The sequence below is a fragment of the Mya arenaria genome, chromosome 16, assembly GCF_026914265.1.
Source record: "Mya arenaria isolate MELC-2E11 chromosome 16, ASM2691426v1".
NCBI classification, from domain to species: domain Eukaryota; kingdom Metazoa; phylum Mollusca; class Bivalvia; order Myida; family Myidae; genus Mya; species Mya arenaria.
The window spans coordinates 51,428,507-51,456,374 of record NC_069137.1 but is presented as its reverse complement, the minus strand read 5'-3'; the positions used below and the strand labels follow the sequence as shown (position 1 = coordinate 51,456,374).

Here is a 27,868-nt window from a genome sequence, read left to right as displayed (position 1 = left end):
TTACAAGTGTGACTTATGTTTACATTAAAACTTTTCTGTGTGAATTATCGCGTAATTTGATATATTAAACGAATGACCAACAAAGGGGGGAAAAGGGAGAAAAGAGCTTTATTCAAATAAACTAACACACAGCTTCACTATCTAAAAGCGCGAATATTTAAAGTGACACTCTTATTCAAAATCAATACATACACTTGTATAACAAACATAAATTTTTACTGATAAATCTTAAACTTCTTATTAAATAATGCATTTATGGAAAATATTAACTTCTGATAACAAGATTGTTACCGTGTATTTAATAGCAGAAAGTGCAAAAAATATTAAATGATTGGTGAACGCTAAACTATTTACTGAGATCTTCTATTGTCTCATAAGGTAGAAATACTGTGTTTCATGCAAATTTCTTTCAAATTAAACTCGGTATGCTTCATAAGAAACATTGATTTTTTAGATAAATTAATCCTTAACTTTTTAGAATATTAAAACAATATTATTATTTGTGGTAAATCTTAAGAGTGCATCTTTAAAGATAACGTAAAACGTATTCAAAACATAATTTTCAGTGTAAAAAACACATTCAAAACATGTCATATTTAATACATCATGCAAAACATGCAGACGACAGTAGCATGAATTTTAAAAGGCATGCGCAATGTATAACTAGCTTTTCGTGAAAAGCTACATATCATGCATTTACTTTTCAAGTTGATTTTTAAATTGAATGTAACAATCGTTGCGCAATCAACCTTTCAGCTCTCTCATGGTATCATTTTAAGCACGATTGTTTGATGCAGTATATTTTTTATAACATGATTATATTGGCAAACTTACAATCAGTGCCCTGTATATAATGAAATATTGTTGTAACTTACCAAATGCTACAGATCGCGGTAAGTTTGCATATTAAGTCTCGACTATTTGAGATATGAGAATCATTTAAATTACATAACATAACATAACATTTATTCAGCATTAAAAGACATATCAGCCATAGCCAAAATGCAAAACATATGAAATAAATCATTTAAAACAAATCATCGTGAAGAGCAAAGACATAGTCAATAGAGAAGTATACTATATATCATATTATCAAATTCTCAACATAATTAGATTATCGATCCCCACAAAGATGCATGATATGAATATTTACTAGCATTGTGCATTGTTTTTCTGCTGTCTGGGGACAAAAGGATAATAATTTTTTGTTTATTGGCCAATGGCAAAAGTATGGTTAAAAATTGTTTTCGTAGGTTATGATATTTTGGACATACTTAAAGAAAATGATATTTATTTTCGATGGCATTCATATTACAAAAGGTACATATTCTATCTGTTCTTGGGATGTTTTCATGTCTTTCTGTTTCGATTAATAGTTCATGTGAGGAAACTTTGTCGTATTATTTCGATCGAAATCGGTTGTATATCTTGATTTAACCAAATTTCTGACATTCCAATTTCATATAATATTTTCTTTATTTGATATGCCCAATTCATGCCACTGTACGTATTATTGTTGTCAACGTCACTTTTTAACATTTCAAATGTATTTTTGATTAATGATGTATTACTAGATTTTAATATTCTTATCCAATACTTAAGCATTCTTATTTTTCGTTCAGTTATCATTGGGTGCCAAATCAAAACAATTCAACACTCTACAACATGGTAAAATAATATGAGCATTAGCTATACGTTCGAGTTCATTTTGACGACCGACAGAACATGGACCAACCTCGCACCATTTCCTGTAGATCGCCAAATTGAACTCTAAGTTAGTTGATGTTTGCTAAGTTGACACAATAGCTCCGCCCTTTGTGTAGTCACTAGGGTTTTGTCGCGAAAGTTAAACCACCCAGGCGTTAGTTTCATTAAATGAGTGTCGGGCAACGGTAAACTATCTCGACTTTGTGAATGTGTTATAAAATGAAATAAAATTGATTGATGTTTGTACAAAAATGGAAAAGCACCCCAAAAAGTGAACGATTTTATGAAAATAGTTACAATGATATTTACAATGCAATGTTTATATTGACATATGAAATTCTAATGTTCTGTAAATCATGAAAAGCATAGCTTAGCATGTCATTATAAAACTACAAAACCTATGTGTGTCGGCCAATGGTAAACTCGCGACTTTGTGAATATGTTATGAAAGCAAATCCAATTGATTTATATTTGTACATAATTAAATGGAAAAGCACCAAAACGTAAAGTCTTTTATGAAAATAGTTACAATATATTTACAATACAATGTTTATATTGACAAATGAAAGTCTAGTGTTCCGTGAATCATGTAAAACATAGCTAAGCATGTCATCAAATAACTACCAAACTTATATAATCATGTGTTCGTGTCAATGGTAGGAGGACGTATGTCATTGTTCAGAATTGGTCAGCACTGTTCATTCCCTCTGGATATCCCCACTTATGTTGTAATACTCAGCGTTATCTGCTGCGTTCCCGGAATGGAGAACACACTCGTGGCAAAAGTAAAATTGCTCCTGTAAGATTAAACAATGGGAAACTAATTATCATTATGTTATGATAACTGATTTTTAAAATATGCACACAGAAAGCATGATTCCTATTTCAAAACGCGATTCGACTTTAAAAAGTCCTCATCAGTTGAGAGCAACTGAGTACATTTACATTAACAACGTCATAAATAAATAACATGACGTCATGAGTTGCGAAAACGATGTTATATTTTCTAACCCAATTACATTTTGCTAGTCACTTTGGCATACATACTAACAAAGATGCTAAATCTGAAAACTTTTAGTACAACTATTAAATAGTATAACACACAGATACCTGATTGGATTGAGAAAAAAATACAACGATAAAACATTTTGTATCCTGGCTCAGTAGATGTATATTTGATTCATGGACATTCTTTTTAAACAAACAGTTTTAAATTGTGTCTTTCATCGAACCGTCACCTTAGTGCAAGAACGCAATATCTGCTTCTATTTCTGTATGCAGTTATTGAGTTATTGCACTAAGGTGTCGATTCAGTGTACAAGTATGTTAAATCTTGAACCTTGTGCCTCCTTAAAGATGCATTGTTAATTGTTTTGAAACTTGGTCAATGTCTGCGGTTTCCATTGTGTCATTGTGATCTCTATTACCAACCAGATGTAACTACACATGCAGTACGAACAAGGTTGTTTTGAAACAAAGGCCCAACCAAACAATAAACCTTATTTGCCTGAGGTTTCCATTGTATCCTTATTTTACAACTCTATTACCAAGCAGATATTCTTACACATGCAGTACGAACTAGTTGTTTTGAAAATTAGTTTTATATTCACCTTATTTGGAATAGCGAGCTGTCTTCTAGCTCTGACTTTCATCACGACATTGACCACACTGACTTTGTTATCTTCACTCAGTGTTTCAAGTAATGTCGAGACAACACAAAATATGCCGCTCTTTCCAGCACCGTTCCTGTCACAAAGGAAATATGCCGTGTAAGAGATGGTGTCTATTATCGTAGAAATAAAATAAACGAAACGTTTTATTTTTTCCAATAGTATACAGTCAAAACTCGCTATGTCGAAGTCGTTTGTGGCTCGGGAATTACTTCGAGATAACGAACATTTGATATAACCGAATCACAGAACATGTCTAACTGAAACCAAAATATTCGAAAAGTTCGATATAACCGGAAAATAGAGACAACAGAGTTCGACATAAAGAGTTTCGAATGTACTTGTTTTTCAAATATTTTTGAATTTTTTATTTACAGATTTCGTCTTTTGTATGAATGATTTTAGGATTTAAAATTAAGTAGTTTTTAATAACTACATTAACTCATAATTTAAAGGCGAACGGAATCTAAAACAAAGTTTGTACGTGCAGACAATGCACCAGTATCGGTCCCTTAAGATGAGATGTCTTGGATACGTCTTCAATCTCTTTGATAAAGGCAACGAAGTGTTCGGGCTTCTTAGGAACATTGTGTTCTGTATCCCAGTCTAGGTATTCATAGTGTGGAATGGTCACATCTGTCTTGGTCTATAAACCAACAAAAACATAATGTTTACATGCAATGCTAGCGATGTAAAATCGACAATGAATTAAAGGTTGTTATTGTTGTTGTTGTTGCTTCGATTAATTTTATAAAATTGATCACACATGTTTGTTTTCGAATAAAACGTAAGGACACTAATAAAACTACAAACAAATTTACAAACAAAAGATAAAATGACATTTTGCTAATTTGCGCACAATCACAAGGCTTGAAGCTGCACTCTCACAGATTGTCAGTTTTGACCCTTTTAAAAACAAGTTATCTCAAAATCGGCTTATTTGGGCATCAATGCCTTCAATTTAGTTATAACGGATAATTCAAAATGGAACAAATCTCAAATGTCGGAAAAACTGCCGTAAAGTTCAATTTTCCTAAAGCGTTAGTAGCGTTATTAGCCATAAAATATCAATGTTTCGAACTTAAAAATGATAAATTGCGATCTGATCTTTTATCAGCAGACTTACATGACTATTTCCAGACGTGTACGCACAACTTTGCTCATTCAAAAACAAAAAATAAAAAAAGTTGTCAAAACGATCCATCTGTGAGAGTGCAGCATTAAGTCTGACCTTTTCTGCGTGTTCGAAATGCAGCATTTTTTTTACAAAGTGTCTTGAACTTTGATCTGTGGTGGATCGTACGGAAACCATACCAGCCTTCATTGTTTGATTTGCACCAGGAAAATATAAGCCAATCCCCTGTATAGAACAATATCATGAGAAGCAGGAAACTATATTTTTACATCTAATTGAAATATAGAACTTATTGTTTATCTAGAATTAATAAACCCGTTCCTTTTATGATTTCTAGAGCTACTCTACTGATTAATGACGTCACATTATTATTTGTTACAGTACTGATATTTAAAATATATTAACATGTTATGTCATTATGGCTATGTCATTTGTGATATGAAAACAAAATTAAATGGAAAAGAAACGCAATGTTAACACCACTTTAAAAATGCACTCTTACTCCGAAATAAGAGTTACCATAATAAATACAATTGTTTAAATATACCAAAAAGGATTAATAAACGTCAAAAAGAATGGTTCTTATGAAGGATACCGAGTTTAATTTAAAAGAAAGGTGCAGAAAACACGGTATTTCTACATTATGAGACGATAGTAGATCACAGTCCATATTTAAGCATTCTCCAATCGTTCAGCAATTAAATACACGGTTACAATCTTGTTATCAGTAGTTAACAATTGACATAATCGCATTATTTAGTAAGAAGCTAGGTAATGGTTTATCACTCAAAATTTTATGATTGTTATACATGTGTATGTATTGATTTTGAATATGAGTGTCACTTTAAGGTAAGCGTGAAATAACAAACCTTCCCAACGTGTTTTTCCAAATGTGCCTCCATACTAACGATACAGGAACAGTTTTCTTGAACAGCAAGTGAAATGAAATCGCCAGCTGTGTCCGGCAGAGGTGTTTGTGCAACTAAGAAGCGGTGTTTTATTTTAAAACTCTGAAATAGAGATGTGTCACAAATGCAGTGTAGCGTTTTGTGTATCTCGTTTATTGTTTGGTTGGGCCTTTGTCTCAATTCCTATAGAGGTATATCTTGTCTTGTTCTATGTAAAGGTTAGTGTTTATTAAGTAATTTATTCGTGAATAAGTAACCCAAGGAAGCGGTAACCTCCCACATTGCACCAGCTTTAAAATTAAGCAGAGCGCCTGTCGAAAAGACCTGCCAATCAATTCAAGATATTGTGACGTCATTTTAATCATCGTTGGCACTGAAATTCTGCCTATGCGAACAGTTGGCGGGGCTATATGCGCATGCGCAGTTATAACAATTTACTTTATCCCGAAGAGTCGTCTTCAGAAATAAGTAACGATTTTGCACAAATAAGAAACGAAACATTTTAGAAATCTAGCGCCCCTGATTGGCTAACAATGTAGGGCAAACATTAAAGGATAAATTGTAATACTATTTTGAATTTAAATGGACTGGACAACTGCCATCGAGGAATATATTTAATCTATATTTATCATGTCATACAAAGCACACACTTACGTCGATGTATATCGCATTGATGTAATCAGGCTCGCCGGGTTGTAAACACAGATAGAGACGTGGTCTGCTGGAGTCACCTAACAATTCACAGAACCAAGAATATAGATGTTAACATACACAATCAACTTACTTAGTTAGGTTTCTACTGTACACAGCAGAACATGTTAATTGTTATCATTAAAGTTTCAAAATAATTATCTGAATGTACACAACAACTAGCAAGTTTTCTATTTTAACATACGTTTAACTATTCTAAATACTTGTATTATTTTTTTTAGATGATAACAGTGCATATCTAAGGTAATTAGCAAAGATGCCCTTATGTAAAAAAAGGCCATGGTACCTGGTATATCAGCGTGTTTCCTGTTCTTTTTTGTGAGAAGCCGATTCCTTTTCATAGCCTGTACTTCCTTATCGGACTTCTGCTCCCGGACCAATTCCATTTTCTAATGTTTATTTGGTTTAAACAATAATTATTTCGATATAACATTTACAATGAGTTCATTTTAACAAATTTGACCATACTCAAAATTAACTGAGACCAAATATGTTATGCATTGAAAGAGAACATGTAAATTGTGCACATAACAATAGTGTAGACAGAATTAAGAAGAACGCCTCGAGGCTTATGCTATGTCTCGCTTCGGTAAGTCATTCACGCTGCTTATGCTGGTGCGATGATTGCAGTGATTCGAAAAAATATCATCCTACAGTCGTATGGTAAAAAAAATGGTATGTAAAAACAAGTCTGTAATCCCTGAAGTGTTTATTTCGTAAGCAACGTTATGTTTGAGTAAAATTAAAGAAAAATATACATACTAGGAGCATGATATTTACTTTTTAGGTCAAATATTGATTCATTACAGCATACCAGTTGATACTTGGTGTAACAGTCCTACCTCAAGCTGCTTCTTTATCTCCTCTTTTCCGGATTTCTCCATATATTCATGGAAGTGTTCTCGTTTTACCATCGAACACTCAAGAGTCAATGAATAAACCAAAGCTTGGTGAAGATACTTGTATTGACTCTAAAATAGCAATTACAAAATAAGTATTTGATTGTGCGGTACTAAATGAACTATAATCAACAGAAGTTGCAACAAATATTAGTGTGACGCTGACATAAAGTTTAGAGAAGTATAGTGGTAAAAATGCCCACATCTGACCGCAATCAATGCCGCTGACATATATATTTTCAGTCCTTCTATCGTTTTACCAGAGTATGATTGGGAGTTTAGTTTCTTAAAACGCTTCGGCAAACCGTTTCACAAAACCGCCACCTGATGGAGCACTGTCAAAACCTTTTTTTGAAAAGAGGTGTTTCGAAGTGTTTAAGGGAACTAAGCACCTAATCAAACTCCTTTTATAACGAAGGCGGGTTTCTTTAAGCAGCATAGACTGTCCTTATTGTCATTTTAAATGGTGACGAACAAGAACAGTTATAATCTTTAATTTAAGTCATCATTCGAAGCAAATTGTTGCCTTCCGACGTAGTATTTGTGACGTATTCTATCACGTGGTTTCCATACAAACCTTAATATGCTTTTCTCTTCCCATGGACTAGATTAACATGATTAATATTAGCGTATACGTAGCTGTGCTAAAGAAATAGTTTAATATTAACGTGCGGGTAAAACTAATTTTATACAATATATATATAAGTAAACATCTCACCAAAGTCTGAATCATGTTCGGCCTGTTCTGTCTCATGTTAAGGACACACCCAGGGATATCTATTGTTCCTTCTACCTCACCCTCTTTTGTCAGAATGTCTAGAGCTATGTATGTACCCGTTCGGCCAACACCAGCACTGAAGGTACAGAAAGCTCAATAGCTACTTCTTATACGTCCACCCATAAGGTAGACTAAGAACAAGTATTTTGTTACTTCTCAATCAACTCTGTATATAAACAAGTACCGCTATTGCCAAGAAGATTATTCTGATTCTTTATAGTATTCTTGTATGTGCTTAACGTATACTAGTAGTTACATAAATACATATGAAACGACTATCTGACTATTCATATATCTATACTAGTATATATACATACTACATTTCAACACTTTATATTTTACAACGATTGTGAAGAAAATCATGATAACTTTTACTATGTCACTCTCGTTGGCACAATGTTGCGCGAGAGTGTAGTCTTCTGGTGCGGGAGAAACCGGAGAAAATCCACTTGTCCGGCTTGGTGACCACTAACCAAACTCACATGCGCACAGGTCGGGAATCGAACCCTGGTCGCCTTGGTTAGAAGCGAGTGCGCTAACCACTTCGCTAACCGGACACTTTTTGTCATTATCTATCCATGCGGATTTCCGCTCCCATGGACACCTGTCATCATGGGGACTCATTTGTTCCTTTAACAGGGACTTGTTTGCGCTGGAAAGGCTTACAAATTGGTCCCTTTATGCCGACCATGGTTTGGCTTAATTGTAAACATTGTATCTAAATAGAGCTCTTCTATGTTGACAAATATATTTATAACCATTTTTTTTCATATTGCCTTTTTACTTTTTTTCACAGAATAAGATTATAATTTGAAATGTTTTTGCTTTGTTTTAAAAATCTTAAGGTGTTTGTGCATGAATATTTTTTGATAATCAGATGAAGCATTTGTGATTGAAATGCAGTATGTGGTGACCTTTGACCTATTCTTGGCGATAATTCGTCTTTCAGAAGGCATAGCCCCTATCCATTTTATTGAATGCAATATTGCTGGCTCTCATTCATTAACAAATTCTGTCTTCAGACGTCACTTTTTCTGAATTGATTTAAACTAATTTCCATCTTACATTTTTGTATTGCATTTGCTACACTTTTTGACCCCCCCCCCCCGCTAAAAGTCAGTATTTTTTAATCTAATTTTGACATCAAACCTGCAATGCACAACTACTGGTCCTTCGAGGGAACTCGGCAAGGCGTTCACCCTCTGTCTAATGTCTATAATTGATGTGACGTCATCAGGGATGTCCTTGTCTGGCCAGTTCGTGAACTGTAGATGATGTAGACTTCTTTCTTCAGAGTTCTGATACCATGTTTGGAGAAGAAGAATACAGTTCAAAGCGACTGATATAGAAAACCGTTTTATTTTTGTTAGTAATTTATATATTTACAATGCATTCCATGTGTAAGATGAATAACACTTGAGTGTTATTGAAATAATACAAGTTCATACATCTGTTAATAAATTAACGATCTAATAAAAACACTATAAGGATTCGAACCAATTTTATTGTTTTAAAAAATATAAGTTGGTCTTTATTAAAACATCAACATAAACAGAAATAACTATTTATAAGGACAGTGAGTGTTATAAATAGTGAAAAATAAAAGGTTGCCAGGTTGGGTTTTAAAAGCTTGTCATAGAATTTGCTCAGGTTATTTAGCTTCAATTCAAGGATCATTTTCACACATAACATTTTTGAAAGTTAATATAATAGTATTGTGCATGTCAATATACGGTAGGTATTTATCCTATCATTAACAATATATGGCGAATAGAAGATAGTGGAATTCATCACCAATTTCATTTAGAGTACACAATTGACATTTGCTATCGTTTCTATCTATACGTAGTGATCTTCCTTTTCAATTGGTAAATGATTATAACAAAGTCTTACATTTATTAGAGACTGGACAAGGTTTTCATTTACATTGAGATAACATTTTTTATTATTAATTTTAAGTTCCAATTCAGTTTGATAAATTCTGTAATTGGAATATTTGGAAGATTTAAAAACATCACTATTCCAGGGCTGTTGGAACTGGTCTTTTAAACAGGTTTCGACTAAATTCAACAAAGATTGCTTTGAAGCAGCATAATATTGGTTCTGCCATATAAAGCTCAAACCACATTCATCAAGAATAGCTATGACATTACTTAACCATCCATAATGATGTTCACGAGCAGTAAAATCTTTCAATAGAATCTTTTACAAAATAGATGACATATTTTATTGGTTATGGGTCAGTTTATACCAAAATCATACTATGCGTTTTTTAATCATAATTCTTAAAAAGTAACGGCCAAGATCACCAAACAACATCATATGAGAGGTGCTTTTTTAACATTCAGGATATACTTCATAAAATCAGTTTGCACCCTTTCTATCAAATAGAGATCGCCGTAGCCCCATACCTTACAAGCACAGAGTAAAACAGATGCAACACTTATGTCAAATAACTTAACTTGGCAATCTAATAATAAACATAGGTACATCTAATCTTCACATAAAGACAAACTAAAGCTTTCTAGCCTGCTCAACAACATGTTATTTTAAAGTTGTTTAACAGTCTTCTTTTTGAAAAAAGTTACACCAAACTATTTAAAAGAATCTACAACTTCAATTTGTTATTAACAAAGATGTTTCTATTGCGTCTTGGTCTATTACCAAATACTAAAACTTTTGTCTTTTCAACATTAATGTAAAGCTTCCATTTATCGCAGTTATCAGCAAAATTATTCAGTAAAGAAAATTGGCTCATTTTCAGATTTAGCAAACAGTATTGTATCATCTGCATACAATAATACAACTATTTTCAAGTACATATCAATACATAAGTTGCTTTTACTTAACATGTAATGCTCTAAATCATTTAAAAACAAAGAAAACAGTACAGGTGATAAATCTTCGGCTTGTCTGACACCGCTGCAACATTGAAAACATTCTCTTTTATTATTATTCAACAGTAAACATAATTTAATATAATTGTTATACATAATTTTTATGAAATTAAACAATTTCCCATTAATATTAATATATTAAACAAGTTTTGCCCAGAGGCCCGCTGTCCATAGAGAATCGAGCGCCTTTCTAAAGTCAATAAATGCACGGGTAGTTTCTTTGGCAGCTAATTAGCATACATACGCTTACGTTAACTTTCAAAAGTATTCCTATCTAATTAAAAGATTCGGGACCTTCTACTCATTTTAAAAAGGGAAATACACGTAATAATTTTGGCTTTATTCCAATAAGAGTTATAAGAAAAATTAATCATATTTGAACAAACACCTTTTACATCGAGGGAAAGATGCCATCAAAAAGTATGTATTTGTAAACGTTCTTCTTATTCCAATAATACCGCTTAACGTTTAACTACTTTTTTGAACAATGACATTTGAAAAATGTAATGGTTAACAAAATAGGTAACGTTGTTTTATTAGTTATGTTTTATGATTTACCTATTTTTGATAAAGCGCTTGGTTCGTTGCAACCTGGTACAAGTACACAAAGTTAAATCTGTATCAGATAAGTGAGTAAAATCGAAAGTCATTCTAAATCATTTGATATTTTTTCTTCCATTTATGAAAACACATTTATTTATACCAGATGATGTATAATTTCTTTAGTTTTAATATATAAACCTTCATTATTTGCACCCCTATTGCTTTTTGGACGAACATATATTCATATAATGGTGATCACAACATCTGCTTAATATCTCTGATAGTACAAAACCGACCCTTGTGATTGGTCAAATGAAGGTTTACTTCATAAAATGCATGTGACGTCGATGAAACAACTGACGTCATTGCGTTCAGCCGCATTCACACAACGTTCCATTGTTTTCGATGCGTTATTTTTCATTGTTGTAGTTGGGTAATATACCAGAGGAATTTTGTACTTAATAAGTACAGATATTGAACATTGAATATGTTCGAATTGCACTTCATGTGTGTAGAAAAACTTTTGATCAGAGGACGGATAATCGTGAAGTGCTTTCACTGCAATACTGAAACATTCAACCCTTTACCCTGTCAAAAGACTGAGGAATAATAACCAATTTCAATGTACCTTAGAAAGCGTAAATTGTCTCCAAATGAAATCTGCGTACAGTTTTTCAACCTTGCATACAACTTCTATAGCGCCGTATAGTTTACTTTGATATCGGTCGGGCCAATATTGCTCGCATTTTATGTTCTGCAATTAAATAAATATTAACTTACTCATTATACTTATATCAATATGATTGTTGACTACAATTAAGGACCAAAATGATTAATAAACTAAAAGGTGACGGCACTCTTAAGGAGTTATTCTCCTCACAAGAATGACATAGAATCATCAAGGTACTAAAATATATTTACTTAATTCATATCTATATAACATGTGGTAGCGTATGTTTGATGGTAATCATGAAGAAATACCAAAGCGTAAAAATTGTTGCTGCTGTTAATCTATTTCAACATTGTTTATATATATTTCGAATTCAGTCATTTCATAACAAAACAATAAGAAACTCAGAAATCATTTAAATTTTATTCTATTCTTACCTCATCCTCTTCCAAGTTCCAACCACATCACACATATCCCTAGAAGGTCACATAGATTAAAATATCACCTTACCTTACCCTCTACCAAACTGGTCACCATGACAATCTTCTCCACTTCCTGTTGCCAGACCATTCGCCAGAATTGGCCAAAATTGCCAAGCTGCTTAGCCATTGGACCTTAAAATTACGTTATTGAATAGAATAAGCAAGTACGTTCGCACTTGCTATTCATAATAGTTAAAAATAGGTTTAATAGGAGTTGAATTTATTGTCTTCGCAGTTAGTCGTAAAGTGTTAGATATACATGTAATTAGTTTTAATAACATATTGTTACACAACAAATTTAAGTACAAAACTACGTGATATTACCCAAAGTAGCAATATATGCATTGCGCCTTCTGAATCCCTGAAAAATGTAATTTATGCTTTTAAAAATGACATCAAATGATTAAAGAAGTTTATATTCACTCCATACTAATTATAATGTGAATTGTGTACCACAGTAATTGCTTTAAAAATGGGTAAATGTGAATCAGCCATCCTAAAGCATGTACAATATTACGTTCGTTTGAAATGTTTAAGCCAAATATCAACTTCATCATTAGGTTAACGCACATTTTACATTACACTTACCACAAAGACGTTTTGAAATGTTCAATTTCTTATGTTTGTATTGGCAGATACAAATTGGTTTATTCATACTATAACAATGGCTACAATGGCAAGCCTTGTAGCCAACTATTTAACGATGACCCAACGGTAATGCGTCTTAAAGTTAAGGCTCAACATACACTAAATCAGCGGCACAAAACATATCAGCAAAACAATGACATATTACATATATATTTATTAAAAATCTTTAAATATGAATGTGTGGGTAACCTTGTTGGAGTAGTCCACCAGACAGGAGTTCAGTGGGGATATAATTCATTCCAATGTAATACAAACGTACGATATTGTTACGCTTCCGACAGTAAGCATTTTTTGAATAGCTTAAAATATACTTTTAAGTAACGGACTCCTGTGTTACAACAAACATAATTATATAAGGGCCAGAAACTAATTACAAAAAAACTGCTTTGGTAAGAAACAACATACGTCCATATAGCTTGCATTAATGTAGTCTGTTTTTCCACCTCGTACTATAACTCGCGAATCATCATCTGAAATGAAACAGGTTAACCTTAGATCATGAAAAACATACAAACGGTATAAATGGTGTACAAAATGCAAACTAGCAACCAAAACACTTTTACGCGATGAAAACATATCTGACTTTATAAGAAATTGTAAGTATCCTTACACGGGTAGATTCCTTTGTATCTATTACTGTGCATGTTTAGTTTCGTTTGGGAAACTCCATAGGCTTTCACAAGACCGTATGGAATTTTCTGCAAGAGATAAACCATTAACAACTTAAATAGATTGAACGATAGTAAAATAAAATAAACACATCTACAGGAAACATTTGCTCATAACTCTCGATTAAAAGATATAAGATTTGTTTTGTAAATTCAGGTTGTTCACGTACCTGAAACTCTTCTTCAAGGTTCTTTAAACGAATATTTTGTGCATATTTTAGTAGACCGGTCACAGGCAATTTCAATGTGCTAATTTTTTCAGCGCTGTTATAATAAACACCTCCATTTTCCTCAAATTTTACTGCAAGTTCCCTTGCAGAGGCATCATCCTCGTCTGCAATGTCGTCAAATTGAGTAAAAATTATCGTTTAAAAATATCTCGTTTGCGATACCGGTAAACTAAGTAAGCATCGACATATTATCGTCAACTGGTATTTAAAAACAAATTTCGCCTTAAATATCGTTAATTTTATTGTAGAAAACCATATGGGTCTGGCGTATCGTAATTAGATTTAACCCAATATTTATATAAACAACTACAGAAACAAGCTCGGTAGTCAAAAGTTTTAAAATAAACCCCGTTTAATGGCACAGGGTCATTGCCAAAGCCAAACATTGTACATCTATAGTGTAACTTTTAAACTATTCATATTACAATCCTACCAATTTCAAGACTATCTTCTGTAAAAATATGCGTCGTTTCCTTGCCGGACCTGTTGTTCGGTGGTGGACTCTGGATATTGGGGCTTTCTATGATGGTAACAGAGTGCAAATTGTCGGAATCCCCAAAAGTGTACTCCGCTGTAGAAGCTCCTGTGGAAACGAAAAGGGCTTGAATGTTAACATAACTGTTTTCATTGTTTTATTAATTTAATTTAATTTCATTGATTAAGAATAAAACATACATTTGCAGCCAATGAAATAGCAGATAATCATCATTAAGTGCTGTGTTTAATCATTACGAATTTCAGCTTTCGCGGGTGTTTATAGGTCAGCCTACTACCAATCATCCGATACACAATCCCTGCTTCAGATTTTGCGTTGTCAATGTAATGTAATGTGTACTCTTAGCAAATTATGTCTGACATTTTGAAGAAAATCATTACGTGATGTACAGGGCGCATACTTACTTCCTTTGTTCACTGTTGCGTTCAACGCGGAGAGGTTCTCAGGTTCTTTTCCAGGTGTTTTACATTTATTGCTCAAATTTACCTTTCTGAAAATACATGGGGATTGCGTTTTGAAGATAACTATTATTAAAATAAGCTTTACAATAGTATTAATTGAAACGCATTTAATTATGTTTGCTTGCGTGTATTAAAGTATATTGATAGTAAATTATTTTATATTACCTTCTCCGAATCAGAAGCAGTACAAGGAGCACAATGGCAGAAAGTGCCACAATTCCTCCTCCAATACCTCCGCCCAGTGCAGCAGGTGATAACGATGTTGTTTGCTTTTCTGTTTTTGTCTTAATGACTAAAGAGACAAAACAAGCAAAATGAAATACAAAACAATATTATTATATAATATGACTCAAAACAGAAAGTTTGAGCAGAAAGAAGTATATTTACAATTAAGATTTGTACGGTTGTTTATGTAAAACGAATACAATTTGCTAACATATCAGTCGAAAATATGGCACGTTTTGTACTGTTTTGGTATTATAAGTATTCAATAGAGTGTCTAAACATCAGATCTAAAGGCGCTGTAGGATTGATTTGTTTTACCTTCTTGACATGACTCTCCTCTGTATCCGGGTTGGCACTTGTCCAAACACTGTCCATTTTTGTCACAGGTCTGACACAGATTTGGACAACTATTGTTACAATGTCTACCGTAGTAACCATCCATACATGTTTCGCATCTTTGACCATTCCATCCAGCTTTGCAGGTACAAGAGCCAGTTTCTTTCGTGCAATTACGCGGTTCACATCCAAGTGAACAAATATGCTCACATTTCTCTCCAAATCTTCCATTCGCACACTGGCTACAGGTTTCATCAGGATTTTCCTCATCACAATATCCGTTTTTACAATCCTGAGAACAAAAATATTGACAGGTCTTTCCAAACGTATCGGCAGGACAAGAAGTGCATACTGTTGAACCGAATAAAGACGATTTATTACAATTAGAACAGTACTCAGGACATTTTGAACACAATGGAGGGTCGAGAAAATATCCATCTACACATCCACTGCATTGTTCTTTGCTTGTGCAAGTGCATCCGTTAGATCTATACGAACACTCTGCACAAATGTTATTGTGTGTGTAATATCCTGGGAGACACTGAAGGCAGCCATTTGTTCTGTCACAAGTTTGACAATAAGCTCCACACTCTTTGTCACATGTTTGACCATAGTAACCAACATTACATTCTAAACATCCATTTGAATGATTACATGTTTTACATTGAACATTACACGCATCGCATGCATATCCCCAATGACCTTTATCACAGGATATACAATTACCATTTAATCGGTCGCACTCCAAGCAATATTCTACACAGCGTTCCTCACAAGTGCCTCCCCTATATCCAGGCTCACATGACAGACAATCACCAGTCCATATATTGCACGATGCACAATTCGCAGTGCAGATGTTTTGACATGAAATTCCCCAGTAGCCGTCACGACACGATGTACACAAGGTCGCGACGCATTCTGCACAGTGTGTGTCACAAGTGTTACACTTGCCATTATATACGTAGTATCCTGGATCACAGGATATACAATTACCATTCCATTTTCTGCACGATGCACAACTTTCATTGCAGCTGTATTCACATGTTTCTCCCCAGTAGCCGTTAAAACACGATAAACACCATGTTGCAATACATACATCACAGTGTGTGTCACAAGTATTACACTTGCCATTATGTAAGTAGTATCCTTGCTCACATGAGAAACAATCACCATTTGATTTTCTGCACGATGCACAACTTTCAGTGCAGTTGTTTTCACATGTAACTCCCCAGTAGCCGTTATAACACGATAGGCAACTGTTAGAATCGCATGATTTGCATTGTGATCCACAATTATAACAAGTAAAATTGTTCCAATGGTATCCGGATTTACATTTTGAACAGTAATTAATACTGATGTGTTGATAGCATCTTTTGCAATTCGGAGTAATACATTTGTATTTACAATTGTTTCCATAATATCCGTCTATACATCCGTTTTGACAGTAGCCTTCACTTGTGCATGTTGCGTATTGGCATGTTGAACACCCCTGTGCTAAGACAACTGTAAAAAATAACAAGCAAATTCGTTGAATTGATGTCCTCTGCCTGATTAGGCAAAGTACATTGATTGGAAATGAAAAGTAGGTGGAATATTCCTATATTAACATGTAATATGGCTGCAGAGAAATGGACCGTTATGAACGTTGGATATAAGTTTTATTTTGTTTGGAATTATTTGAAATAAAAGTTTTGTATATAGATAAACATTTGTAATAGTTTCTATGAATTTTAATGATTTCAAAGTGAAAGTTCAGATATGTCTGAAGTGACAGTAAATAGTGGAAAATAACATTTTAAGGTACCTGTTGATCATGTTCACTGTGTGTTATTTTCAAGCTCATATGAGCTTCATGTTTTTGATTATTAATTATAACCTATCATAATCGATTATAATGAAAGTTGATGGCGGTCAATATTTTATAATGGGGTACATCCTGACACAGTTTGAACAAAATCTGACCAATCATTACCATGATATGGTTCCTGACAATATATTTCTAAGATTTGACCTAGTGACCTAATTTTCAATCATTTGTGATCCAGTTTTATATACGTCCAAGAGTTCAACAAGGAAAACATTAAGATTAAGTGAATATTTGACCATGTATAATGTCTTAAGTTTGTTCCAAATATTTTTCTAAGATTTGACCTAGTAACCTAGTTTTTGTCCCCATGTAACCCACTTTTACAAGTGATCGTGATTTGATCAAGGGGAACATTCAGATCAAGTTTGAACATTTTCTGATCAATGCCTACCAAGATATGGCTCCGGACGGACGGACGGAAGGACGGACGGAATGACGGACGGACGGACAACGCCAAAAGAACATCCCCCTCCAGAAACCTTCGGTTCGGCGGGGGATAACAACCAATACCTGAGAAAACTTTGTACATATGCAATTTCATTTATTTTTAATTAATGTTAATATTGGATATTGATTTTGGATACCATATAATTCTTTTTTTGGACTAGACATTGATTAAAAGGTTTGAATCAATTAACTTTGAAAAACAGCAAATTTTATTATTAACTCAATACAGTGTTTTTCAGTGTTTTTCAATTAAAACATAATGCTTGTTTAAAATACTCTATTTCATACAAAGTGTGCGTTCATCGTTTACACATAAGTGATCATCGATCAGTGTGATTTACTATTAATTAAGTGTTATAAAAGTCGGCGTGTTAAGAATGAAACCGCCCTTAACCCTTCGTTTCTCGCCACTCTTACCCTGTTATTCGACTCCTTCACTTCGATGAAATCATATAGCGTACTCTTACTTAGAATTCTTATACACCAACGCTAGTATGAAATAGTATGTATCAATAAATTGTTTTTACATGTTACATGAAACTATTTATACTGTCAGGTTATTGTTGAAAATGTATTTGAGACTTGTTACTATTTTCTGGGCAAAGTATTAAGTGTGAATTGTTACCTTATTCTTGCAGATAACAAAGAAGAACACAAATAGACTGGGATAATTGTAGATAACAAGGAATAACACAAAATCACTGGGAGATTTGTAGATAACACGGAATAACAGAAATAGGCTGGGAGAATTGTAGATAATAAGAAATAATACAAATAGACAGGGAAAATTGCAGATAACACGGAACAACACAAATAGACTGGGAGAATTATAGATAACAAGGAATAACACAAAAATACTGGGAGAATTGTAGATAACAAGGAATAACACAAATAGGCTGGTAGAATTGTACATAACAAGAAATAACACAAATAGACTGGGAGAATTGTAGATTAAAAGGAATAATACAAAAAGACTAGAAGAAATGTAGATAACAAGAATTAACACAAATAGACTGGGAAAATTGTAAATAACAAGAAATAACACAAATAGAATAGGAAAATTGTTGAAATTAAAGAAGAAATAACTGAAATGGACAGGGAAAATTGTACATAACAAGGAGCAACACAAATAGACTGGGAATATTGTAAATAACAAGAGATAACACAAATAGACTGGGAGAATTTTAGATAAAAAGGAATAATACAAAAAGATTAGAAGAAATGTAGATAGCCAGAAATAACACAAATAAATTGGGAAAATTGTAGATAACAAGAAATAATACAAAAAGACTTGAAGAATTGTAGATAGCAAGAAATAACACAAATAGACTGGGAAAATTGTAGATAACAAGAAATAACACAAATAGAATGGGAAAATTGTAGATAACAAGAAATAACACAAATAGACTGGGAGAATTGTAGATAACAAGGAATAACACAAATAGACTGGGAGAATGGAATTATTTATTGCAAGAAACAACACAAAAAGACTGGGAGAATTGTATGTAACAAGAATAACCCCAAAAGACATGGAGAATGGTAGATAACAAGAAATAACACAAAAAAGATTGGGGAAAGCGTTTATAACAAGGAACAACCCGAACTGGGGGAATTGTAGATTACAAGGAACTACACAAATAAAATGAGGGAATTGTAGATAACAAGGAATAGCACAAAAAGACTTTGAGAATTGTCGATAACAAGGAACAACACAAATAAAACTGGGGAATTGTCGATAACAAGGAACAACACAAATAAACTTTGGGAATTGTAGATAACAAGGAATAGCACAAATTGACTGGGAGAATTATCGATAACAGAGAACAACACAAAATAAACTGGGGGAATTGTAGATAACAAGGAATAGCACAAATAGACTAGGAGAATTGTCGATAACAAGGAACAACACAAATAAACTGGGAGAATTGTCAATAACAAGAAACAACACAAATAGACTTGGGGAATTTTAGACAACAAAGAAGAACACAAATAAACTGGGGGAATTGTAGATAACAAGGAATAGCACAAATAGAATGGGAGAATTGTCGATAACAAGGAACAACACAAATAGACTGGGAGAATTGTCGATAACAAGGAACAACACAACTAAACTTGGATTATTGTCGATAACAAGGAACAACACAAATAAAATTGGGGAATTGTAGATAACAAGGAATAGCATAAATAGACTGGGAGAATTATCGATGGCAAGGAACAACACAAATAAACAAAGGGATATATAGATAACAAGGAATAGCAAAAATAGTCTAGGAGAATTGAAGATAATAAGAAACAACACAAAAAGACTGGGAGAATTGTCAATAACAAGGAACAACACAAATAGACTTGGGGAATTTTAGATAACAAAAAACAACACTAATAAACTATGGGAATTGTTGATAACAAGGAATAGCACAAATAGACTGGGAGAATTGTCGATAACAAGGAACAAAACAAATAGACTGGGAGGATTGTCGATAACAAGGAACAACACAAATAAACGGGGAGAATTTTCGATAACAAGGAACAACACAAATAAAATTGGGGAATTGTAGATGACAAGGAATAGCATAAATAGACTAGGAGAATTGTCGATTACAAGGAACAACACAAATAAACTGGGAGAATTGTCAATAACAAGAAACAACACAAATAGACTTGGTGAATTGTAGATAACAAAGAAGAACACAAATAAACTGGGGGAATTGTAGATAACAAGGAATAGCACAAATAGAATGGGAGAATTGTCGATAACAAGGAACAACACAAATAAACTGGGAGAATTGTTGATAACAAGGAACAACACAAATAAACTGGGAGAATTTTCGATAACAAGGAACAACACAAATAAAATTGGGGAATTGTAGATAACAAGGAATAGCATAAATAGACTGGGAGAATTATCGATGACAAGGAACAACACAAATAAACTAGGGGAATTGTGAATAACAAGGAATAGCAAAAATAGACTGGGAGAATTGAAGATAATAAGAAACAACACACATTGACTGGAGAATTGTCAATAACAAGGAACAACACAAATAAACTGTGAGAATTGTCGATTACAAGGAACAACACAAATAAACTGGGTGAATTGTAGATAACAAGGAATAGCACAAATGGACTGGGAGGATTGTCGATAACAAGTAAAAACATAAATTAACTGGGGGAATTGTAGATAACAAGGAATGACACAAATAGACTGGGATAATTGTAGATAACAGGAAATAACACAAATAGACTTGGTGAATGTTAGATAACAAGAAACAACACAAATAAACTCGGGGAATTGTAGATAACAAGAAATAACACAAATAGACAGGAAGAATTGTAGATAACAAAGAACAACACAAATAGACTGGGAGGATTGCAGATAACAAGGAATAACACAAGTAGACTTGGAGAATGGTAGGTAACATGAAATAATACAAATAGACTGGTAGAATTGTATATAACAAGGAATAACACAAATATAATGGGAGAATGGTAGATAACAAGAAATTCTACATATAGACCGGGAGAATTGTAGAAAACAAGAAATAACACAAATAGACTGGGAAAATGGTAGATAACAAGGAATAACACAAGACTGGGAGAATTGTATATAACAAGGATGACATAAAATTGAAGTGGAGAATTGTAGATAACAAGAAATTACAGAAATAAAGTGGGGGAATTATAGATAACAAGGAATAATACAAATAGACTAGGAGGATTTTAGAAAACAAGAAATAAAACAAATAGACTGGGATAATTGTAGATAACAAGGAAAAACACAAAAAGACTGGGAGAATTATGTATAACAAGGATAACATAAAATAGACATCCGTTTCTCGTATTTACAAATAAATAAGGAATACATTTAAATTATGTAGATCGACCAAAACAACGAAAGTTTTTGATGTACATGCTAAATTAACAGAACATTTACTGAATTTTACTGCAATTGCAACGCATTTATTTGAGGAAATTGGTTAGAGCTCGTCACTGTAAAATAGTTATAGAATAATTCCTCCGCTTATAGTTGATTAATCGATTTGATGAGATCTCCGATTTTAAAAGCAACTTTTGCTATTGGTTACTACACATTGAATGAAGTCATGTCCATGCGTCTTCGTAACATCGATGCCGTATGCATTTAAGATAAGATGTATGTAGAAAACGCAGTGAAGTTTTAAAAAAACATAATTAGCTTACTATTTTGAGTATGGGGAAAATAATTGAGAGACATGAAGGGGAAAACACATGTTAAACACTTACTTTGAGCTTGCACAAACATCAGATAAAGAACTACCAGAAAGTGGCAAATCTCCATGATGAAAATATAAATGAAACACAATTAGAACATCTTCAAATTGATATGTCACCACTTGAATTCCAGCATTTGTTTTATTGTACAAGTTGCCTAACAACTTTAAAACTTCACTGTCATGTTTTCAAATTCATCGAGAATTTAAGACTTATTTATATTTAAATATGTTTTAAATCCATATAGCATGAAGAATACTGTATCATTCGATCGAATGAATGCGGAAGTGAATTTAAGTGCGCGTTTATCATTAAAACGGGCGGTAATGTTCAGTAGTTAATTATTGTATTGTAAAATTACTTATAATCAAGCGCTCTCATTTTTATGAGTTAACATTTGCCTTTTGTTGTTATGGAATTCATACATATTGTATTAAAACTGAACCAACTGAAGTGACGTTGGTATTTAACATTACTATAATATGAACATAATCATTTGTTGTTGTTTTTTTTTAAAAATTAGCATGTATAAACGTTTTAACTTTCTACTGTGAATATATACTTAGTCAAGTCAAGCATTTTTTAGTAATCAATGGTCACCGGCCCAAAAGACGTGTCATACATAATAAAACAAATAATATACGAGTTGTGTCAAAAGAAAGAAATCAAACAGATATATCCTCATTCTACACATGATTGTTTCCCTTTATTTGTTAAGGATGGATTACATTGAGGTCACAGACAACTAAATAAATTTCCTATATATTATTTAGACATTGGGATAAGAGTGAGGTTTGTGCACGTACACTGGTTTAAACCCCAGTAACTTTACATTTTAATGACCGTTCCAAGGCGGTACCTAACAATCCTTGATAAACATACCTATTTTTTAAATAGTATATATGCATTTTGCTGTTTGTGGAGTTTTGTGCTGTTCTTCCATGTTTCTGGTTGTGATTATTTTTTGCTTTTGTGTTCTATGTCTTTGGCGTTTGCCCAGTGCCATTAAACCGGGTTTGTGTTCACACATTTTGCTACTGAGCTTGTTTCTGTAGTTTTTCACAAATGTATTTGACGAATTTGCACTCGTAATAACACTGATTTCGAGCACTTCATCACCACAAACATCATTTTGGGGAGATAGTTACACATGTGTAATATAACATTAAACCACGTTAGAAAAGATACGTTTCTTATAACAAAAATAACAATATTTAAACGTAACCATTGTGTATTCGATAAAATGACCAAATTCGGTGTAGGTGTACCAACAATGTGGTGTAAATGTAAAAAATAGATCAAGTAGATCCAGCGTGTTCAACCTGTGTTGGAAATCACAAATCATTCAGCTTCATAAACTATCAATATGGAAATGAGCCAATGGTCTGAGATGGTATAACCATGACTTGATTCACTGTCATGCGTTAATTAATCGAATTTAGTCATGTTACAACGAGTAGGCACTTTTGAATTGGTGTAATTTGCCCTTGAACTACAATTTACTTTGCGTCTCATAATTTGTCAGTTTCATATGATTATAAAATTCTTTTTAATCTTGACCATCATGTATTAATTAGATATTGTCTTCTCACCTTGTCTTGAACAAAGAATGCATCATACTCACAATCTTAGACATATCTATGTTCCTTATCATAAGAAAGCATACATATACGATCGTTTAGATATTGACCAGTTTCTATTCTCATCTTGTCGTTCCAACACCGACATTTGATAACTTTTGACAAATATCGTTCAATATTTAACAGTGTCTTAAAGTTGTTAAATTCGGAACTACGACTAGAAATGTTTTTAATATTTGTTACCCAGTAAGTTCGTCCAATTTCATCAAGAGATTAAGCATAAGTTATAACAACATAGTTTCGAATATCTAGTATTGGTAAAACTTATAAAACAATCTCATACAGTTAAAAAGAAGAACCATGCGTGTGTGTGTGTGTGTGTGTGTGTGTGTGTGTGTGTGTGTGTGTGTGTGTGTGTGTGTGTGTGTGTGTGTGTGAGTTTATTTACACAAAGGAGGTTCCTGCAAAACTCATTATGTAAAGATTAAATACCTGGACTCTCATCCCAACATTTTGGATACTTAACATATAATATATTCAATCATGGTGTCACATATCTAAAACACTTCTTTGGTTGAAAACTAACCGAAGAGCTTTTGTTGATTTTTCATTGCAAATATAATTTCTTGTGCTTGAGCCGATATATTTCTTTACCTGGTGTCAAAGACAATTATGGGCTAAAAGGAAGTCCCATATTATTTTAAACTAAAGTAGATTCAACGTTAACTCCATGAAACTGCCAGTTTCATAACTCCAAATACATGTACAATAACATTTGTGTTTTCAAGGTTCACCACCATACCGGAATTGAAACATATTCAGCTGGTGCTGTCATTTGAATGCCGAATCGACCCTTTTTGAATGTAATCCGTGGACATAAAACTGGTATATCATTGGTAATGATAAAGCCCGACCAAAATTTTCCTCTTAAAAGAGTTAATATATACTTGTTAACAAAGAGGCTAAAGATTGTCGAACTTGATTTATCTCCTGTTTTCTAACCAATATTACATATGCACCTAGCTTTTGAAATGATTGAAATAGCTTTACGTTATTAATTTTATTAAAAGCTTTCCGGAAGTCAACGTATAAACAATAAAAACGTCACATTTTTCTTGAAAGGGATAGCTTGCAGACAAAAATAATATCAACCATGGACTATTTTCGATGAAGCTCAGATTGACATTCATCGATCTTGCTTTTGTGTTAAGCCCATTTAAAAATATATTATTAACAACAACAGAAAACATTGTGTATATGGTATTTGTATTAGATATACAACGGAAGTTTCCTGGTACAGTATTTGACCCAGATTTATGAACAGATCATATTAAACTTTGTTCCCAAGATTGTGGAAATACTCCTGTTGACAAAATCTTATTAAATAATAACAAGAAAAATATTCATATCTCAGAACAAGAATAATTAAAAAAATAAGACGAAGTCCCAATTTACCTACTGCATCTATAATTTAGAAGTATAGAAATAGATGATACTCTTCAGATAAAGTAAAAGGAACATTAAGAGTGCTAGCAGTTTTGTCTATGAATTCGTTAACATTTTCGAATCAACCAATCTTTCATTTTCATCATAGAGAAGGCCTTTGAAAAAGTCGTGCCAGTCTTTGGTAGCAATACTACACACCGCTTTTTATTTCTTTGTGCCAAATTTCGATTGCTTTCGAAATGATGTAGGGTTTGCACTGTTTACTAATTTAAATATGTCCTTACATTGATAATCAAAGTGCTGCTTTCAGCAATATCTTTTAAATGTTCATTGCAACTATTAGAATGACGAAATGTGCGTAAGGTAATACTTTATTTTGTTTAAGATGATAGCATTCTTTGTCCCACCATGGAGTTTGGTCAAGCACATTTTTAATTTTTAATTTTATATAATTTCCAGCATCAAAAATATATTTTTTCAACTTTATCTTTACTATGTTAGCTTTTGCATTCATAACTTTAATGTTATATATTACACGAAGTATAGACAAAGCGACCATTATAACCCCAGTTCCCGTAATAATAAATACCATGCTAATTGTATATGTTGCAGACTTGACCATCCCCGTGCGAGGCGTTCTCTTTAAGGAAAACAGTCTTTTGTGTACGGAAGACTAAATTTAAAAAAGTAAGAAAACGTTGTGAAAACCAGGAAATGGTTAATAAATGATTTTTTTTAAGTTCAATTTAGTATTGACATCTCAAAGTTATGACTCATCTCGATAGGCTTAATGTCATCGATATTCTTGATGGAAGCCGCATGCAATGAATAGTTGATTTCCAATAACATATAATATCAATGGAGAAAAATAGAAACCGTTGACTCTTGATTCTTGTTAGCTGCACGAGTCAAACATGTATTGCCATTTAGTATTGTTTTTAAATTTCTAATATTGTGCTTGTTCATTATTTTCTATTCAAGGGAAGGAATTTGGTAACATTTGGCCGATTCTTCAGAACTGTGTTAAAGTTTATAGTGGTATTAACGTCATCGTTGTTAGCTTTCAAATCTTTACTGCTCTAGAGGTAAATGGAAACACTTGTGATTTCAGCATTTCCAACAAAATTTGAGAAGATTTGTGAAAACAGTTTCAGCTGTATTTGTTGTTTTTTAATATATTATCACATCATTATATGTTTTAAGATTGAAAATTAACAAGCATTTTGTTAATCTAATTGTCAACTTAAATTATGTTCTGCACAATCGGGACAATGTGTCGCAGGGTTCTTGCTATTTAACATAGCTTTACGGGTATGCCTTTTGTTCGCATATACATGTAGCTCACCTTGGCAATGAATATATACATTACTATATATGTTTCGTTACGGTCATACAAAGCTTCCTAAAACCGCTCAACGCGAGTCATATGATGAAGCATTTTGGCACTTGAGATGTATTTTCACTCTACGGACGACACCATGGTACAAGTGTGTATTAATATGTAAACATCATAAGTAGACAATTGTTCAAAAGTCGTCGAGAAAGTGTTTTTCCAAGAGTGGTTTTGTCAAAAAAGAGTTAAAAAATGCTTTCGATCACAATGTTTGCAACCTTTTGTAAAGCATGTGCTCTGTAAGACCACATGCACATCTTTTCGTATTGTTAACTATACATCTCCTACGCAGTGATCTCCCCTGACAAAAATAGAACTATGCCACCATGACTGAGAATAGCTGAATTTCAGCAATATAAAATATGTTGTTGTTATTTTCTCTCTCTGTTTTGAAAGTTTAAAAAATCAATTATTCAACCTGAATGGAGGTTAAAATACGAGAAAAACGTTTAAAATCAAAGATAATTTACAATCTTTATCAATGTATCACGTGATTTCTTTCCATGGTCAACTGATTTGCATGGTGGCAGTAATTACTGTACTTTAAGGGAAGTAGGACTACGTGGAGTTTGCTGAACTTTTTGCGTTTATAGCTCAAGGTATAGGCAGAAATATATATCCCAAATACACATTATAAAGCTCATGTTATGCTTATGCGGTAGACATTGTTCTTGAGCCGCATTAAACGTAATTGGCTTAAAGAGTTTTTACTAAAATGAATGTTTGATTTCGGAAAAAAGTAAACAACAACAAAAGTTAAACCTGACTAATGCATAAATATTAAACGAGTTATTTTGCAAGTCGACAGGGTTATTATTTGTGTGTCCTGTCCAATTCAATTATAGCTGGAAATAGTGTGTTACAGAAACACCATTGAAACTACTGGGACAAGCTAAACGCACAATAATGTTATCAAAATCTTGCGTTGAGGCACTAGGCTGAGACCGAAAGGCACTGAAATAGATACACAAATAACACGGAGAGATAACTCATGCATCATCATAGCTCGGTCTTATTATGCCACGAAGTACATAATAATAACTTGAATTGAACATTTAAAGTGTACATAAAATGAGACTGCATTTATATGGTCCACCTTTCTCTTGTTCACTATAAAGGAAAGTAAGTTAGATTACACTTTCCTTGTCATAAGCAACACAAACTACTACAATCATCACCATTACTAGCAGCAGAAGCAGCAGCGAAGTAGTTGGTGCAACAATGGTAGTAGTAATAGACATAGTAGCAGTCTAACTGGAATGAAACATTCACCCACTTAAATGAGAAATCATATAAATTATAACGAACTCAATACATTTGTACATGTTTCCAGAGCGTTTCCTGGATTATTTGTGTTGGGGTGGGGGTGGGGGGTCTGAAGTGTCATTTTGGGCAGGAACCATGCAGGTTTCCATGGCAACAA

General features: G+C 33.1%; 1 protein-coding gene across 1 annotated transcript; it reads right to left on the bottom strand.

Annotated features, from left to right (window-relative positions):
- Positions 1–105: 105 nt before the first annotated feature.
- On the bottom strand, positions 106–22,247 carry LOC128222497 (receptor-type tyrosine-protein phosphatase kappa-like). The gene is made up of 21 exons (XM_052931529.1): positions 22,039–22,247; positions 15,447–16,967; positions 15,069–15,195; positions 14,847–14,932; positions 14,380–14,529; positions 13,887–14,050; positions 13,659–13,746; positions 13,454–13,518; positions 12,725–12,761; positions 12,429–12,532; positions 11,877–12,002; positions 8,958–9,106; positions 7,749–7,884; positions 6,974–7,102; positions 6,418–6,520; positions 6,075–6,151; positions 5,382–5,522; positions 4,609–4,737; positions 3,866–4,023; positions 3,318–3,453; positions 106–2,504 (listed from the first exon to the last, which is right to left on the bottom strand). Exons 1-21 carry the CDS (start codon positions 22,091–22,093, stop codon positions 2,406–2,408), a joined length of 3,780 nt encoding a protein of 1,259 aa, XP_052787489.1. The 5' UTR covers positions 22,094–22,247; the 3' UTR covers positions 106–2,405.
- Positions 22,248–27,868: the final 5,621 nt, after the last annotated feature.

What these genes read in the sequence shown, in the direction of transcription:
- LOC128222497 (XM_052931529.1), bottom strand. Translation starts at nt 22,093, where the DNA reads ATGGAGATTTGCCACTTTCTGGTAGTTCTTTATCTGATGTTTGTGCAA. An exon ending in ACCTTGAAGAAGAGTTTCAG is followed by an intron (nt 13,747 to 13,886) that starts GTACGTGAACAA and finishes TATCTCTTGCAG; the next exon opens with AAAATTCCATACGGTCTTGT. An exon ending in CCAGTAGTTGTGCATTGCAG is followed by an intron (nt 7,885 to 8,957) that starts GTTTGATGTCAA and finishes CTGTACCTTCAG; the next exon opens with TGCTGGTGTTGGCCGAACGG.